At 29.6% G+C, this 16,621-nt stretch overlaps 1 protein-coding gene across 2 annotated transcripts; it reads left to right on the top strand.

Moving 5' to 3' along the window:
- Nucleotides 1-213: 213 nt before the first annotated feature.
- Nucleotides 214-6,810, top strand: LOC110026691. 2 transcript variants are annotated; one of them, XM_020727739.1, is made up of 5 exons: nt 214-396; nt 528-702; nt 3,206-3,285; nt 3,987-5,316; nt 6,112-6,810. In XM_020727739.1, the coding sequence occupies exons 2-5, from the start codon at nt 561-563 to the stop codon at nt 6,807-6,809; spliced, it is 2,250 nt and encodes a 749-aa protein (XP_020583398.1). In that variant the 5' UTR covers nt 214-396; nt 528-560; the 3' UTR covers nt 6,810. The 2 variants fall into 2 exon arrangements, with proteins under 2 accessions (XP_020583398.1, XP_020583399.1); XM_020727740.1 differs by lacking the exon at nt 214-396 and having other exon boundaries at nt 597-706.
- The last annotated feature ends 9,811 nt before the right edge of the window (nt 6,811-16,621 follow it).

Here is a 16,621-nt window from a genome sequence, read left to right as displayed (position 1 = left end):
TATATATGTATATGTATATATATAGCCATTGTTCTTTTAAAAGCAAACTACATTTTGTTTTCAAGCAATGTTTATGGCACTAATATATAAAGTGTAAATATCAAAATTTGGAAATTCCTATGCAAATAAATAAAAATTGTGTAGTATACATGTAAATTTCCCTATATATTTATCATTCCCGCCCCTCCGCTACGCGAATCTCTCATACTGCTTCGTTCTCTGTTTCCTATCCATCCAATGGCAACAGCCTCCCGATCTCCTAACCAATCAAACATCTACATGACGCTGCGATACTTCCTCTCATTCGATCGCAGCAGAAGCGCTCCGGCAATGTTCTTAATCTTCCTAACCCTAACCCTAACCCTTCCACGTTCCCCACTCCTTCTCTGTCTCACAGTATTAAACAACTTACATTCCTTTTGCTTAATAGTTCCGCCGATGGATTCGGCAACTTTTATTTCCATTCGTTTTGGTGATTTTTGGATCTAATGTGTGAATTTTTTTTTTGTTTATTGTGAATCTGTCAGATTTGTTCCTTTGTTACTGGTTGCGAGGATTAAATGGAAGAGCAGACGTACGGGCAATCTTCTCCGGGTTGCATGAAAGGGCTGGCGCACTTTCTGGATTTCCATCACCGTCTTCATCTCGGAAAGATGAAGATGCTGACGTATAGAAAGCATGGCGAGGGCAAGCGTGCTGCGAGTAGGTCTCTCTCTCTCTTTTTTTAATTTACATTTATATCACTTAATTCTTTTGTATTTACATTTCTAACACCTAAACTTCAATTTTTTCGTGCATGCCACATTCCCTATGCATGACAAGATATATTTCAAATTTCTTAAGTTAAAATAGTGTTATTTTTTGTCACACCTTGGTAGTGTTTTAGATGAACCAATGTACTAGACGAACAACTAGAACTCCGCTGGATTAAAACTTGATCATGTTCGTTCAGATTAATAAAAAAACAAGCTTGGACAGTTTTTGAAAACTCGGAGCTGAAATGAACTATACATGAACATAGTCGAAGTTGTTTATTTATGTCACGAATAAGCTTGTTTGTGGTTTAACAAGTAACTTGTTAAATACTCGATATTATGCTCGATGATAACTGATTTCATAAATGAGATATATTATTTAAATAAAATTTAACTAACTAGAATTTATTTAATTATATATTTAATAGTAATATATTATTATATCAATAATATTTTTACATTAACTATTAATTATATATTTATTTTATTAATATATAACTATTAATTATTTATTTATTTTGTTAAACTTTAGGTGTTAGAAGCGAATACATAATACTTGTGTGGTATGTACGAAATGTCTCTTAAAATTAACTTTAAATCATCACAATCTCATTTTTCTTCTGACCTCTCACAGTCTTGCATCTTTCAGTTTCGTCCAAAACATACAAAAACCTAAGTTGCTAGGGCGTGCAAGCATCAAAGGCAACAATGAGAATGCGGAGGATCTCTGAAAATCGAGTTACTATTATGTCTCCCATTTTCATTCTGCTCATAAGTCATACCCGATTAAAAAATAGTGTTGAAAAAATTCAGTGCAATCATTGTTAAGTTATATATGATTAAGAATGAGAATGATGTAACAACTCAATATATAAATTATTTTTAAAATTATCCAAAAAAACTAGGAAAATGACAAGTGCATATCATTATGAGAAAATCAACATCTACATCCGAATGTGGTAGTTTGGTGCAAACTTAAAAGTATGATCCTGCCAAAATACGAGAGATTACATCCTATATGATCATATTTGATAAGTTTCATTTCATTTTTATCGAGTTAATAATCAACAAATTAATAGGTGGGATCAGATTTGTAAAATTGTTTATTTTATTTTTAATATGAAAATCTTGATACTTGTTTGAATTTTTTTGCTCGTTTAAATACTCGTGCACTTGTCATAAACAAATTAAGTTCAAACATTGAAAAATTTAAACAAGTCAAGCTTGGACAATGTATAAAAGCTCGACACAAGCTCAAGTCTAACATGAACAACTTATAATTAAACCAAGCCAAGTCTGAACTATGATATACCCGGCTCGACTCGGTTCGATTACAACTCTACACTTTAGGTTCGGAAAGCAATACACCCAACAATACAGGGTATAATAAAATGAATTGAACATTTTTTTTGTTTTCGAAAGAAAAATCGTATGCAACTGATAACGTATAGAAGCAAAAAAAAAAAATCATAAATAAAAGTCCAATACTTGATAAAACTAAAGAAAATTAAGAAACTAACTGAAATGATATTTGACAGACAACTACCCAGGCCCAAAAATGAATACAATAATTAAAAAAGCTTAAAACACCTAAAAACAAAGTTTAAATCCGGAAAGTACGATCCTGTGAAAACCTCCAAGCAATTGGATGCAACCTGCCATTTAAAAATTCAATATATGAAAGTCAAATTTCCTGATTGTCATCTTCATTTAATAGCTGTTCTTTTACTAACCAAACTATGATTAATAAGTGCTAAAATTCTTTTCCCTTCTTCTAACCAATTAAACGTCTTTCAAATTTAATAGCTTGTGTAACACTCTATAAAGCCTATTTGAAAGACTCTTACATACATTCCACTCAATTATTATGTTTTTATATATCTAGCACCTAAACTTTTCTTTTTACATTTATAATACCCGAATCTTTCATATCACTTCAAAAATGCCACTATTTTATTTTTTAAAAAAGTAAATACGTATTTTCATTCATAAGTAAGGCGGCATACATGTAAATATTAAAATTTAGCGGTTAGATATGTAAATACATAAGAGTTGATTGGTATTTATGTAAATCTTTTGAAGTTTGCTTGGTGGCTGCAGTTATTCATATTGACTAATTAGATCTGAAATTAGATTAATAAAAAATTAAAAGATCTGTGTGTTTATAATATCTGAAGAAAAAATAATGTAAACATGCTTGACGTTTACATGATGCAATTTGCTAGTTTGGGTTAGAAGTGCGTAGAATGAGCTCAGGCTTTCAAAATTTTTTTAAAAGTATGATTCTGGAAAGTTTCGTGGTTACTTTATTCACTTGCATAAAAAAAATCACTTTTTTGGTACATTTTTTAAACCATGTACAGAAAAGTTTGCTGATTTAAGTTAGTATACCTTGCAAACCTTCTAGTTAACATGCCTCAAGCTAATCTATGCGCTTCTGCTTATGTTAGGAAGCAAAGAACCTAAAACAGATCCGGATGCCCCTTCAACTAGCCAGCAGTATGTTAATTCTGAAGAAACCAGCTTTGGAGTGAGTTTTTTGTTTTCTTTTGAATGATTTACATACATATCTCTCACTTTTTATGTATCTAAATATCTAACATTCAAACTTTAATTTGTACGTACATGTACCTTACGTATGCATAAAAAGCTGTATTTAACTTTTTAAAAGTTCGGTGTTGTAAATGTAAAAAGTAAGGTTTAGGTGTTAGATATGCAAATACATAGGATTTAGGTGGTATGTATGTAAATGCCCCTTATTTTTCTTTTGGGCTTGTGACCTAGTTAATATGTTAGTATATTTAAGATTTCTACCAGCCATCACTTCTCCTTGATTCAAGCCTGTGGAGGCTGGTTACCTCATGTCCCTGTTTAGCTGCCAACATATTATTTTTCCACGTTTACGAAACAATTTTGGGACATTTACATACATACCACCCTCAGTTTAGGTTCCTTCCATTAATAAATTTGCATTTTTTGCATGATTTGTTGGGTTTCATCTGGTAATTATGGTGTAAATGATGTATAATTTCAATTTTATTGAGAATGTTTAAGCAAATTTGACTCAATAGATTTTCTGGCTTAGAATGTAATTAACAGACTAGTTAGGTAATATACAGTGACAGTGCTGGTTATCCCTTGACTAATTGCATTTTCATTAATAGTCTGAAAATGACTTACCTTTTGCATATTTCTGGATTTGATTTTATTAATTCTTTGCAAACCTCTCAGATAGAAGACAGAGCCAGCACCCGAAAACATCCAGCGAGAATATCAATTCCCAAATGGGGATTAAGAGATCATAACAAGAAAATAAAAGTTTCTCTGCCTGCTTCCAGGTTGCGCCGAACTTTCTCTATTCATCATTGGAGCGAGGAACATTTCGATAATCTGAATTTCGAGATAAAAGGTTCACTCATTGAGCAAAATGTTGATACGAACAAAGCTTCTTCAAACAGTGAACAGGTCTACATACTCTCTCCTAGTTTTGATGAGCATAATTTTGATAAAAAATGCGATGTTAATACAGCTTACAGTATAAGTCATTCTTCCGGTCCAACCCAACCGGATGAGCTCGAAAATATTTCACAGATAAAACAACAGCAGGAAGATGTTATCTTATCTCCATCAAAAGAATTTCTAGCCATGATGAAACTATTTGATGGAAACATAGAGTTAATTCAAAACATTCTCGATGACCCGAGCTATATTTTCGCCCATTATCTTCAAGCTAAACAAGCTTCCAATGTCGAGTTAACTCGGGCTTATTCATTCCCAGCTCCAAGGTTGCTTGAAAGGAAACAAAATGGGCAGTTTAGGTTCAAGCATAAAACATATGATGTCAATGAAAAGTTTCATTCAGGTACACCGAAGGAAGAGATAATGGATGGTGATGAGGAACTCACTCCAAAACTTGTGGAGACTAATTTCAGTTCTAGTCGATTTATGGCCATCAAACATAGCAAAAAAAAGGAGCACCGTCGTGTCTTTATGGATGGGATTCTTCATAGAATTCCCTTTGGAAGAAAGGTAATGGAAGCCATGAAGAAAAGTAAGTCTGGTCTGTGGGATGTTTCTACCATGGAAAAATTTGACAGAGAAGGCAAGTTGAATTCTTGTTGGAACAAGTTCAACAAACATGTCCCGAGAAATATCCAAAGATCTCATTCTCTTAGTGACTCTGTAGCCAAGTATTCTCATTTGTTTGAGTCTATATCAAAAGAAGAATTCAAAGAACTTACTGAAAGAACGAAAGTGAAATCTTTAGATAGAATATTATCTTTTTCTGACATCAAAGATTGTTCATCAAGCAAAAATGCGCAAAGTGAAGCACCCTTTTCATGTCTTGAGAATTTAACTATTTCATCTAGAGAAAAAGTACTGAAGAAAGAAGAATCAGAAGAATTTACCACAGAAATGAGTTCAGAAAATTTGAGTAAAGATGGTTTAATCGAAGAAGAAAACATATCTATTTCTCCACCAGGAGAAAAGCTACTGGATGAAGCACTCGCACATGAATTAAAAAAACCAATTGGATTTCTTGATTATGCCGCCTCTGAAGGTTAGCCATATTGATATTTTGTTGTTCAGTAGTTTAACTGGAGTTTAATATGTTGTAAAATTTTATATGTATTAAAAAAAACAGCCATGAAATAAGATTTTTTTATTTGCTATTTCATTCTCAAGTTTTTTGTCTCAATAAAGTTTAGCCGTGTTTATGATGTTTTAAACATAGGTCATAGAAAAAGTTTAAAGGGTTTTACATACATTCTACACAATTTTTATATATTTACATATCTACAACTTAAAATTTTAGGATTTACTTAAATAACACTATAATCTTTAACATCACATTAAAAACACTACTTCTATTAATTTTTAATAAAAATTAAAACACAGGTTTTATGCATATGATTGAATGTGATTATGGTCCTTCAATTTTATATAAGTAAAGAGTAATGTGTCAAAATAGTTCCCACACTCTTTTAGTATGGGCTGAAAATAGCACTCATGGAGGATTTTTTTAATGTTCATTAAAAGAGTTTTGGATCTACATTGACACTTTTATAAACACTAAAGCTAAAATAATCCCTTTGAAAGAATCCGGGGATCATTTTGATACTTTTCTCTATATAAGTAAATTTTAAAATCTCGATGCTAGATATTCAAATCTGTAGAAGTAAGTTGGTATGTATATGATTCCCCCAATAACTTAAACCTTAATTTTCTTGAGCTATTTACTTTTTCTTTTGGTTCAAACTTCTTTGTTACAAAACCCGAAATCTAAATGGGATCTTTTAATGATTTCAATTTTACATAACAAAATTACAATTGCAGTATTCTGTGATTTTGACAGGTTCAGAATGTAGATATCCATCAGAACAATCTACTGTTTCTCTTATCAATATTTCTGATAGAGTTAATACTAATGGAAAAGATCTTCCAAGAGAAAAATCATTCCCAGATTCCAATTGCTTCGATTCTTTACTTCTTCAAATCAACCCTAAGCTCGAATCTAAATTCAACTATGTTAAAGAGATACTGAGAAGATCTAGATTCAACAGCAGTGATTTTCTTCAAGCTCTGCACTCCCCCGATGATGGCCAAAGGGATCCCTTAATCTCTAATGAAGCAGAAGGTTTATCTTATAAACCTGAAATTACAGAAGATGAATATGATACCTTACTGGAACATCAACTTCTGTTTGATCTGATCAATGAAGCTTTGGTGGAAACATTAGAGAGTTTTCTTTCTTATTTCTTTCCTTGGCTGTCTCCCTTCAATACTAACCCTAAACCAATGCCTATGGGAGATCAAATTCTCCAAGAGATTTGGGGAAACATCTGCTGGCATTTTAAAGGTCTGCCTCAGCTGGGGATAAATTTAGAAGAAATTGTGTCTCGAAATTTTATGAGGAATGATAGATGGATGAATATTCAATATGATGTTGAGGATGTTGTGGAAGAGCTTGAAAGTTTAATACTGGATGATTTGTTAGATGATGCTGTGCTTCAGCTTTCTTTATTGCCTAGTTTCAACCATTTCCCTTCCTAGTCTGAGGTGATTTTCTGTACATTCTATTCTTGACTAACAATTGTAATGTATATGGTTTTGGTTAGATTTTATTAAATCTCTATTTTTTTCATTGTAATGAGATTTATCAATGTATATTAGTTGCATCAATGCATATAATGCTTGTAATGTGTGACAATTAGTTGAGTATGGACCTGAATTTTTGATATTGGGGGTATATTTGGCGCAACATTTATCTGCTTTGCTTCTGCTTTATTTAGAGAAAATTTACTAGCATACCACACAATTCTTATTTATTTACATATCTAACACTCAAAGTTTGATATTTATGTTATATTTTTATTTATGGCTCAAATTTATTTTAATAATTTATAAGATTTATTTTGATAACTTAAGTTATTTATGTTCTTAACTCATAACTTATGTCATAACTTATGACAACTTATGATATTTATTTTGATAACTTAAGTTATTAATTTTCTTAACTCATAATTTATGTCATAATTTATGATAATTTATGATATTTATTTTTGTAATTCATGATAACTTAAATTATTAATTATCTTAACTCATAACTTATGATAACTTATGATATTAATTTTATAACTCTTGTAATCCCTTAAATGAATAAGAGTTATTATGTCATTGATTTCAATAATAAAAAATCAATTAATTTATTAAATTATCATAAATCTTATTGGTTTGTAACTCCCTTGATGGATGGTGGTTAAATAGAACATATGGTTAAATAGAGCATGGTTTAGAGAATGTGTCCTCTATCTTCCTAACACATCCCGTATATTTCCCTCCATAAGAAAGTACAGAAAGTTTCAAGGGATTAGAGAGAGAAATTCCATTTCTTCAAGATTAATTTTTTTCAAGCTAAAATTTATTCATCATGAATACATGTATGTGTTGCTTTATTATAGATATGTAAAAATCATGAATTTAAAAGATCTTGGCTGATATGTAATTTTTGGAATTTGTGTCATAAAGTTCAAACATAAATTTCTAATATGTTGTATCAAAACCTTGATTACAAAATTTTTGATTTTTCATATAATTTTATTTATGTTAATTGTAATAAATTTTCACTGTGAATTAGATTTTGAATTAGATCAATAAAATTAAAGCAAATTGAAGTGATTGAAATTATTATTTATTTAATGTCTATGTTATGTTTAATTTGTTAGTCACCAAAGTGACCAAATTAATAAGTTTAATAGACGTTAATTAAATTAATAAGTTTAATAGACGTTAAATTAAATAAATTCAATTACTCACGAGTACATGATGCTTGTTATGAAATAATTTAATATTTAATTACAAAAATATTAAAATTCATTAATTATAATTTTTTTAGATCGTTCAAATGTTGATCATTTGTTTTATAATCTTTGAATATAATTGTAGTTTATTTATATACTTAAATAAGATATGTTTATATATCCAAAGATAATATACATGTCTTATTTGAGTATAAATAACTACTAATTATATTAAATTTAAGTCGAGCATCAATTATGATTATTATCGTGTATTGTTATATCACCCAAAGGAGATTTCAATACATTATTATTATTATTATTATTATTATTATTATTATAATTATAATTTTAATCTGATTTTATATGAATATCTATATAAGTTTAATGTTTGAAGCATTAATGTACGAACATGTTTTATTTATTTACAGTAACTACTACTGTTTCTCTTCATTTACAAGTTTTGTTTCTCTTCATTTGCAAGCTACATTTGTTCAAACTTTCAATGAGCTTAATTTCTGTGAACGGCGTGAGCAAGTCCACTTTCACTTTGGTGTTCTGGATCTTGATTTGACACTCACGACTGAGAAACCCCCTGTTCTTACTAATTCTAGCAGTGTCGAGCAAATATCTTTCTATAAAGCTTGGGAAAAATCGAACAAATTAAGCTTAATGTTTATGCGAATGACTGTAGCAAACAACATAAAGTGTACATTTTCTAATACTGAAAGTGTTAAGAAATTTATGAAATTTGCTAAGAATTGTTCTCAATCTGACTCTGGTGATAAGTCTCTTGCTGGGACACTATTGAGTACGTTAACCAACATGAAATTTGATAATTCTCGCACTATGCATGAGCATGTATTTGAAATGACGAACATAGCAGTAAGACTTAAGACCCTGGGAATGGAAGTGAATGAAAATTTTCTTGTGCAATTTATCATTAACTCATTGTCTTCTGAGTATAGTCCATTTCACATGAACTACAACACTATGAAAGATAAGTGAAATATGAATGAACTACAATGTATGCTCATTCAAGAGGAAGCAAGGCTTAAGAAAGGAGAAAATTACTCCATTTATCTCATGGGTCACCAAAGAATAGCTGCAAAGAAACATAGAAAGAAGAATGGAAAGGCAAGCAAGGACCACTAAAGATTAATGTGTCGTCTGCCCCAATTCACAAAGAGGAACATAAAGGAATTAAGTGTCACTTTTGCAGAAAGCCTGGACACTATCAAAATGAGCGTCAAAAGCGCAAAAACTGGTTCGAAAAGAAAGATAAACCTTGTGTTTATGTATGTTTCGAATCAAATTTGGCAGAAGTTCCTTATAATACCTGGTGGATTGATTCTGATTGTACCACTCATGTTTCTAATACGATGCAGAGATTCCTTACAACCCAAAGCATAAACCCAAATGAAAATTTTGTCTTCATGGGGAACCGAGTCAAAGCGCTAGTTGAAGCTATTGGAACCTATTGGTTGATTTTAGATACTGGACATCATTTGAAATTTTTTCAAACACTTTATGTCCCTTCTATTTCTCGTAATTTTATTTTGTTATCTAAACTTGATTTTATTGGATACTCATTTAAATTTGGAAATGGTTGTTTCATTTTGTTTAAACACAATCATCTCATAAGTTCTGGTATTTTTTATGATGGCCTATATAAGCTTAACTTTATAACATTTTCTCTGAGACTTTGATGACTTTACATCATAATATTGGTACTAAATGTGGTTTTATGAATGAAAGTTCGGCTTATTTTTGGCATAAACGTTTGGTCATATATCCAAAGAAAGAATTGAAAGATTAGTAAAGAATGAAATCCTTAATGAATTGGATTTTACTGATCTTGACATCTGTGTGAATTGTATTGTGAATGTGTGAATTGTATTGGAGGAAAACACACAAATCACACACTTAAGAAAGCCTACACAAGAAGTACACAACTCCTTTAAATTATACACACTGATATTTGTGTACCTTTTGATGTTCCATCTTTCAGTGGAGAGAAATATTTTATCACCTTTATTGATGATTTTTCACTTTATGGGTATGTCTACTTATTACATCAAAAATCTCAAGCTATAGATGTCTTAAAGGCGTATATAACTGATATTCAGAGACAATTATACAGAAAAATGAAAATTATCAAGTCTGATAGAGACGGTGAATATTATGGAAATTTCAATGAATTTGGACAATGTCCAGGTCCATTTGCTAAATTCCTTCAAACTAATGACATATGTGCTCAATATACTATGCTAGGAACACCACAACAAAATGGTGTTGCAGAAAGGTGAAATCATACTCTAATGGAAATGGTTAGGAGTATGATGAGTAATTCCTCTTTACCCTCATCATTGTGGATGCATGATTTAAAGACCGCTGCATATTTATTAAACACGGTTCCTAGTAAGACAGTTCCAAAGACTCCTTTTGAACTGTGGACATGAAGGAAACCTAGTTTAAGGCACCTGCGTGTTTGGGGTTGCCCAGCGAAAATAAGGTTATATAATCCACATGAAAAGAAACTGGACTTAAGAACAACCAGTAGTTTTTTCATTGGTTATCCAGAAAAATTTAAAGGGTATAGATTTTATTGTCCTAACTACAGTACAAGAATTATTGAAGCTGAAAATTTTAAGTTCATTGAAAATGGTGAAGTTAATGAGAGTTTGGAACCACATAAATTGGAAATCCAAGAAATTAGGGTTCAGGTTCTTTTATCCAAAATTTCTTCTCAAATGGTTATTCCTATAGTTGTTGAACAGTTTAACAACTTACAAGAACAACAAATATATGATCAAATACCACACAATGAAACTGTCAATAATGAACCAGCATTAGATGAACCATATGAAGTAGCACATAGAAAGTCTCAAAGACAAAAATGGTTTGCTATTTCCGATGATTATGTGGTTTATCTACATGAATCTGAATTTGACTTAGGAGTCAATGAAGATCCAGTTTCATTTTCACAAGCCATAAAAAGTACAAATTCTTCTAAATAGTTAGATGCAATGAAAGATGAGTTGAAATCGATGGATCACAACAAAGTCTAGGATATCGTTGAATTGTTTGAAGGTTGTAAAAGAGTCGGGTGTAAATGAGTCTTTAAGACTAAGCGTGACTCGAATGACAATATTGAACGATATAAAACCAGACTTTTTGCCAAAGATTTCACTCAGAAAGAAGGCATCAACTATAAAGAAACATTTTCTCCAGTTTCTAAGAAAGATTCATTTAGAATTATCATGACACTAGTAGCTCATTATGATTTGGAGTTACACCAAATGGATGTGAAAACTGTCTTTCTGAATGGGACTTTAGATGAAGAGGTTTACATGAGTCAACCTGAAGGATTTTTGGTTGAAGGAAATGAACACATGGTGTGTAAACTTAAGAAATCAATATACGGACTTAAGCAAGCTTCCCGATAATGGTATCTTAAGTTCCATCACACCATCACGTCCTTTGGATTTAAAGAAAACATTGTTGATCGATGTATGTATCTAAAGATCAGTGGGAACAAAATCATATTTCTTATTTTATATGTTGATGGCATCTTGCTGGCTACTAATGATTTTGACTTATTATATGAAATCAAGAACTTTCTCTCTAAGAACTTTGAAATGAAAGATATGAGGGAGACATCCTATGTGAATGGAATTGAAATATTTCGTGATAGATCACAATGTTTGTTAGGACTGTCTCAGAAAGCATATACAAAAAGAGTTCTTAAGAGATTCAATATGGAAGGGTGCTCAGCAAGTGTTGCTCCAATTAAAAAAAGAGATAAATTCAACCTTATGCAGTGTCCAAAGAATGATTTGGAACGTAAACAAATGGAAGAAATTCATTATGCATCTATTGTTGGAAGCTTAATGTATGCTCAAAATTGTACCAGACCAGACATTAGCTTTGTTGTCGGGATGCAGGGCATGTATCAAAGTAATCCAGGAATAGATCATTGGAAAACTGCAAAAAAAGTTTTGAGGTATCTACAAGGAACAAAGGACCACATGTTCACTTATAGAAGATCGAAAGATATTGAAGTGATAGGATATTTAGATTCAGATTTTGTTGGATGAGTTGATACCAGAAAATCAACATTTGGCTATCTGTTTCTTTTGGCTGAATGAGCAATCTCATTGAAAAGTCAGAAGCTGTGATAACTCTGCAGCAGTCTTTTTTTCCAAAAATGACAAGTATTCCAAAGGCACATGAAATTAAAATACCTTGTCGTTAAGGAAGAAATTCACAAACATAGGGTGTAAATTAATCATATTAGCACCAATCTCATGATTGCAGATCCTTTGACGAAAGAGTTGTCACTAAAGACATTTAACGAACATGTCGTGAGAATGAGCATTAGGTAAGGAAGAAATTCAAAAACATAGGGTGTCAATTAATCATATTAGCACCAATCTCATGATTGCAGATCCTACGAAAGGGTTGTCACTAAAGACATTTAACGAACATGTCGTGAGAATGAGTATTATCAAAACCCTTTATTAGTTTTATGATTTTTGTACTTTGACACTTTAAACTCAATTTTTAATACATGGAAAGTACCGTGTCGATAAATTGATGCACAACCGTCATGATTTATTTTAATTTCATACTTATTAAATAATTTATGATTTAACCAATATAAAGAAGAATTTATCTTACATTTTGTGCAGTATGTTATGCACTATAATACATGGAAGGTACTGTCGATAAATTGATGCACAACCGTCATGATTTATTTTAATTTCATACTTATCAAATAATTTATGATTTAACCAATATAAAGAAAGATTTATCTTACATTTTGTGCAGTATGTTATGCACTATTAAAATTAAGTAAGTCAAATGGGAGAAAGTAATATTTTTATTTATGACTCAAATTTATTTTAATAACTTCTAAGATTTATTTTGATAACTTAAGTTATTTATATTCTTAACTCATAACTTACGTCATAAATTATGATAACTTATGATATTTATTTTGATAACGTAAGTTATTTGTTTTCTTAACTCATAACTTATGATATTTATTTTGATAACTTAAGTAATTAATTTTCTTAACTTATAACTTATGTCATAAGTTATGATAACTAATGATATTTATTTTTGTAACTCATGATAACTTAAGTTATTAATTATCTTAACTCATAACTTATGTCATGACTTATGATATTAATTTTATAACTCATGTAATCCATTAAATGAATAAAAGTTATTAACTTATGTCATTGATTTTAATAATAAAAAAATAATTAATTTATTAAATTATCATAAATCCTATTGGTTTGTAACCCCCTTGATGAATGGTGGTTAAATAAAACATGATTTAGAGAATGAGTCATCTTTCTTCTTAACACACCCCGTACATTTTCCTCCATCATAAAGTACAGAAAGTTTCCAAGGATTAGAGAGAGAAATTTCATATTTTCAAGATAAAATTTTTTCAAGCTAAAATTTCTTCATCATGAATACAGACATATGTCACTTTATTATAGATATGTAAAAATCATGAATTTAAAAGATCTTGACTAATATATATTTTTGGAATTTGTGTCATAAAGTTCAAACATGAATTTCTAACAATTTACACTTATGACACTTCAGTGTTATAAACTATACATATATATATATATAAGCAGTCTGCACAAGCAGTCACGGACTGAACTTACTGCCGCCCGTGACTCTCCTCTCTCCCACCTTCGCTTAAACATAGACTAAGTAAAAAATAAAAAGGCAAATAAGCTTTCAGAATTAGTACCAGCTCTGAAAATGAGATCTCAGAAAACATACTAATAGGTACTGTTAAGTCCAATAATGGTAGGAGATGAAGGGACTGCCATCACGAGCTCTTTGGGAGTTTCCGGCACGCACGTGAATCCTACTTGTCTTCTCTCTCTCTCTCTCTCTTTTAAAGATGCGAGTTGTATGCATGTAAATACGAATGTTTAGGCATTAGATATTTATATACATAAGATTTTGAGGTATGATGCTCGTTATTTTATCTCTAAAGTATGATAGCTATAAAAAAGTAATGTTTGATGTTTTTTTTTAATAAGAAATATGTATTATACCTATAACAACTTTCAAAAAATTACATTCTTTGCAATAGCTCTACGACCATTCCTGTAAAAAATTGCAGCGTCTTAATCTTAAAGCTAATGGGTTGTTTGGGATCACTTCTATTTTTTATTCTTTTTTTTTTATTTTTATGTTGCTTTGTTTATGTTTTGATTTGAAACATAACATGTTGGTATGTTTGATAAAGATATATATGATTTTCTTTGAAAATACTCGAAACATAAAACATCCAAAAAGTTGTTTCAAGTGTTTTAAAAAAAAACATGTTTATTTTGTTTTTAGAAACAAAAAATAAAAATATGTTAAAAACGCATTAAAAAAAATATTTTTAAAACAAAGGAATAATAAAAATAAAAAAATAAAAAATACAAAATTAATCCCAAACAAGCCCTAATTGGTGCACACTGTTTAGACATTCATCGTCTAAATTTCAACTTTCAAGTTATCCACAAAATTATGCTTAACAATTAATTTTTTACATGTATTGTTTCTTTTCTCATTATTTTACTTTTCAAATCAACTCCAAATAATTTAATTGTTGGAAGTACTCACATGCAAAATAAATTAAATAAATAATCATGAAACATATAAGTGTGATATAGTTGACAAAGCATGCATGTTTTGTAATGTTATAAAGTGAGTGATCAATATAAATGATGTAATACTAAAGTAAACTATCATACAACTTGTATTTAAATAAACTATCTTACAAATGAAAGTGCATCATTCATTCAAGATTAGCACAAATTCATGCAAACAATTAATTTAACTTATAAGAGTAATCACACAATATGTCTAAGATGAAACTATGTACTATGAAATGAGTAATTCACTCTAACACAATAATGTTTGTAGCATGTTTTGTAGCAATTAAAACATGCATCACCACATAATAGTCATATGCACAAGATAATTATGTCAATAAATGAGAAATGTAAATTGAAAATCCTATTTAAATTGATTAGATGATAATTTTCATATTATAAAGCTTTTTATAATTATAGAGTTTATTATTTCATCTTTTATATATAAATAATGAAATGACAAAAACAATATAAAAAACTTATCCAAATAGCCCTTTAAATAAGGCATTAATTACAATTTTATAATTAAGTGAAAATTTTTATTATAAGTAAATATTTTTAAATGTAATAAGTGGGATTACTATGAAAATATATGTAAACAAGTCAATGAATCTAATGGGATACAAACTAAGCTCAAATTCCTTCACCTAGCAATTACTAATTATAATTAAGTGATTAACATGTATAACAATATTTGACAATTGTATTGAATTTAAGAGAAAACTGAGGATACAAAACATTATTAAAATAAATAAAGTATAAGAAATATTTAGTGATATAAAAAGTTAAAATAAATTTCTCATATAATTAAATATTAATCTATTTACTAATTAACCATTGTTACTATATAATAAATATAATTAACAAATTGAATTAAATGATAAAGAAAATGAAGTTCGCTAAAATTGTTAAAACATATGAGAGATAACCGTATCAATTTGAACATATATAATCACAACTTGTTAATTTAATCATACAATTTCTCATAATTTATTAGATTGATGTTGAATTTAAATAATGTTAAAGTTAAATTAAATAAAAGCTAAAAAAGGTAAATCATAGAATATTATTTTTTTGTATGAAATGTATTTTAGAGTAATTTTGACCAAAATTTAATATAATTAAATGATTTGATATTCATCTTTTAAATTGTGTTTAGATTTTAATATTCAATTTATTAACAAAGTGATCCCAAACGACCCATTAGCAAATCCCGTTGGCAACAAGGATTTATGAGATTTAGAGATTTAGAGAAGTTGTAAATAATGAAATGACAAAAACAATATTAAAAACTTATCCAAATAGCCCTTTACATTTGGGTTGGAACAAGGATTTATGAGATTTAGAGATTTAGAGAAGTAGAAGTGTTGGAACAGAGGAAGGGGGCTAATTGCCCCTGAGGGGCTAGGGCGAAAAATGACAAAGTGATATTTCTAGAGGGGCAAAATTATAATTTTAAGAGGGACAAAAGACAAAATTGACTCTCATATAAGTAAAAATCTGAATTTGAATCCTACTATAATTGTGAAATAGTTTCTCTTTCTTATTAGGATTTACTTATTGACATATCAATTTAACCCCTTCAACACTTCATAAATCCGGATTTGCAGGATTTATTTAATTCTATTTAAACTAAATCCTAATTGCAACAAAACAACCCTTAAAATTTCAATTTTTACATACATGCCACCCCACTTATGTATAAAAATGTGTATTTTACTTTTTTTAGAGTTAAAATAGTGATACCTTTTAAATGTAAAAAAATAAATTTTGGTTGTCAGATATGTAAATATATAAAAATTCGGATGTATGCAAGTAAATGCACCAATAATTATTTATTAATTACACATGCAAAAATATAACCGGCAGAAGAAAAGAGTTACTA

Source organism: Phalaenopsis equestris, unplaced genomic scaffold, assembly GCF_001263595.1.
Source record: "Phalaenopsis equestris unplaced genomic scaffold, ASM126359v1 Scaffold000392, whole genome shotgun sequence".
NCBI lineage: Eukaryota > Viridiplantae > Streptophyta > Magnoliopsida > Asparagales > Orchidaceae > Phalaenopsis > Phalaenopsis equestris.
Note: the sequence above shows the minus strand (reverse complement) of the source record. Positions and strands in the feature narration are given on the sequence as shown.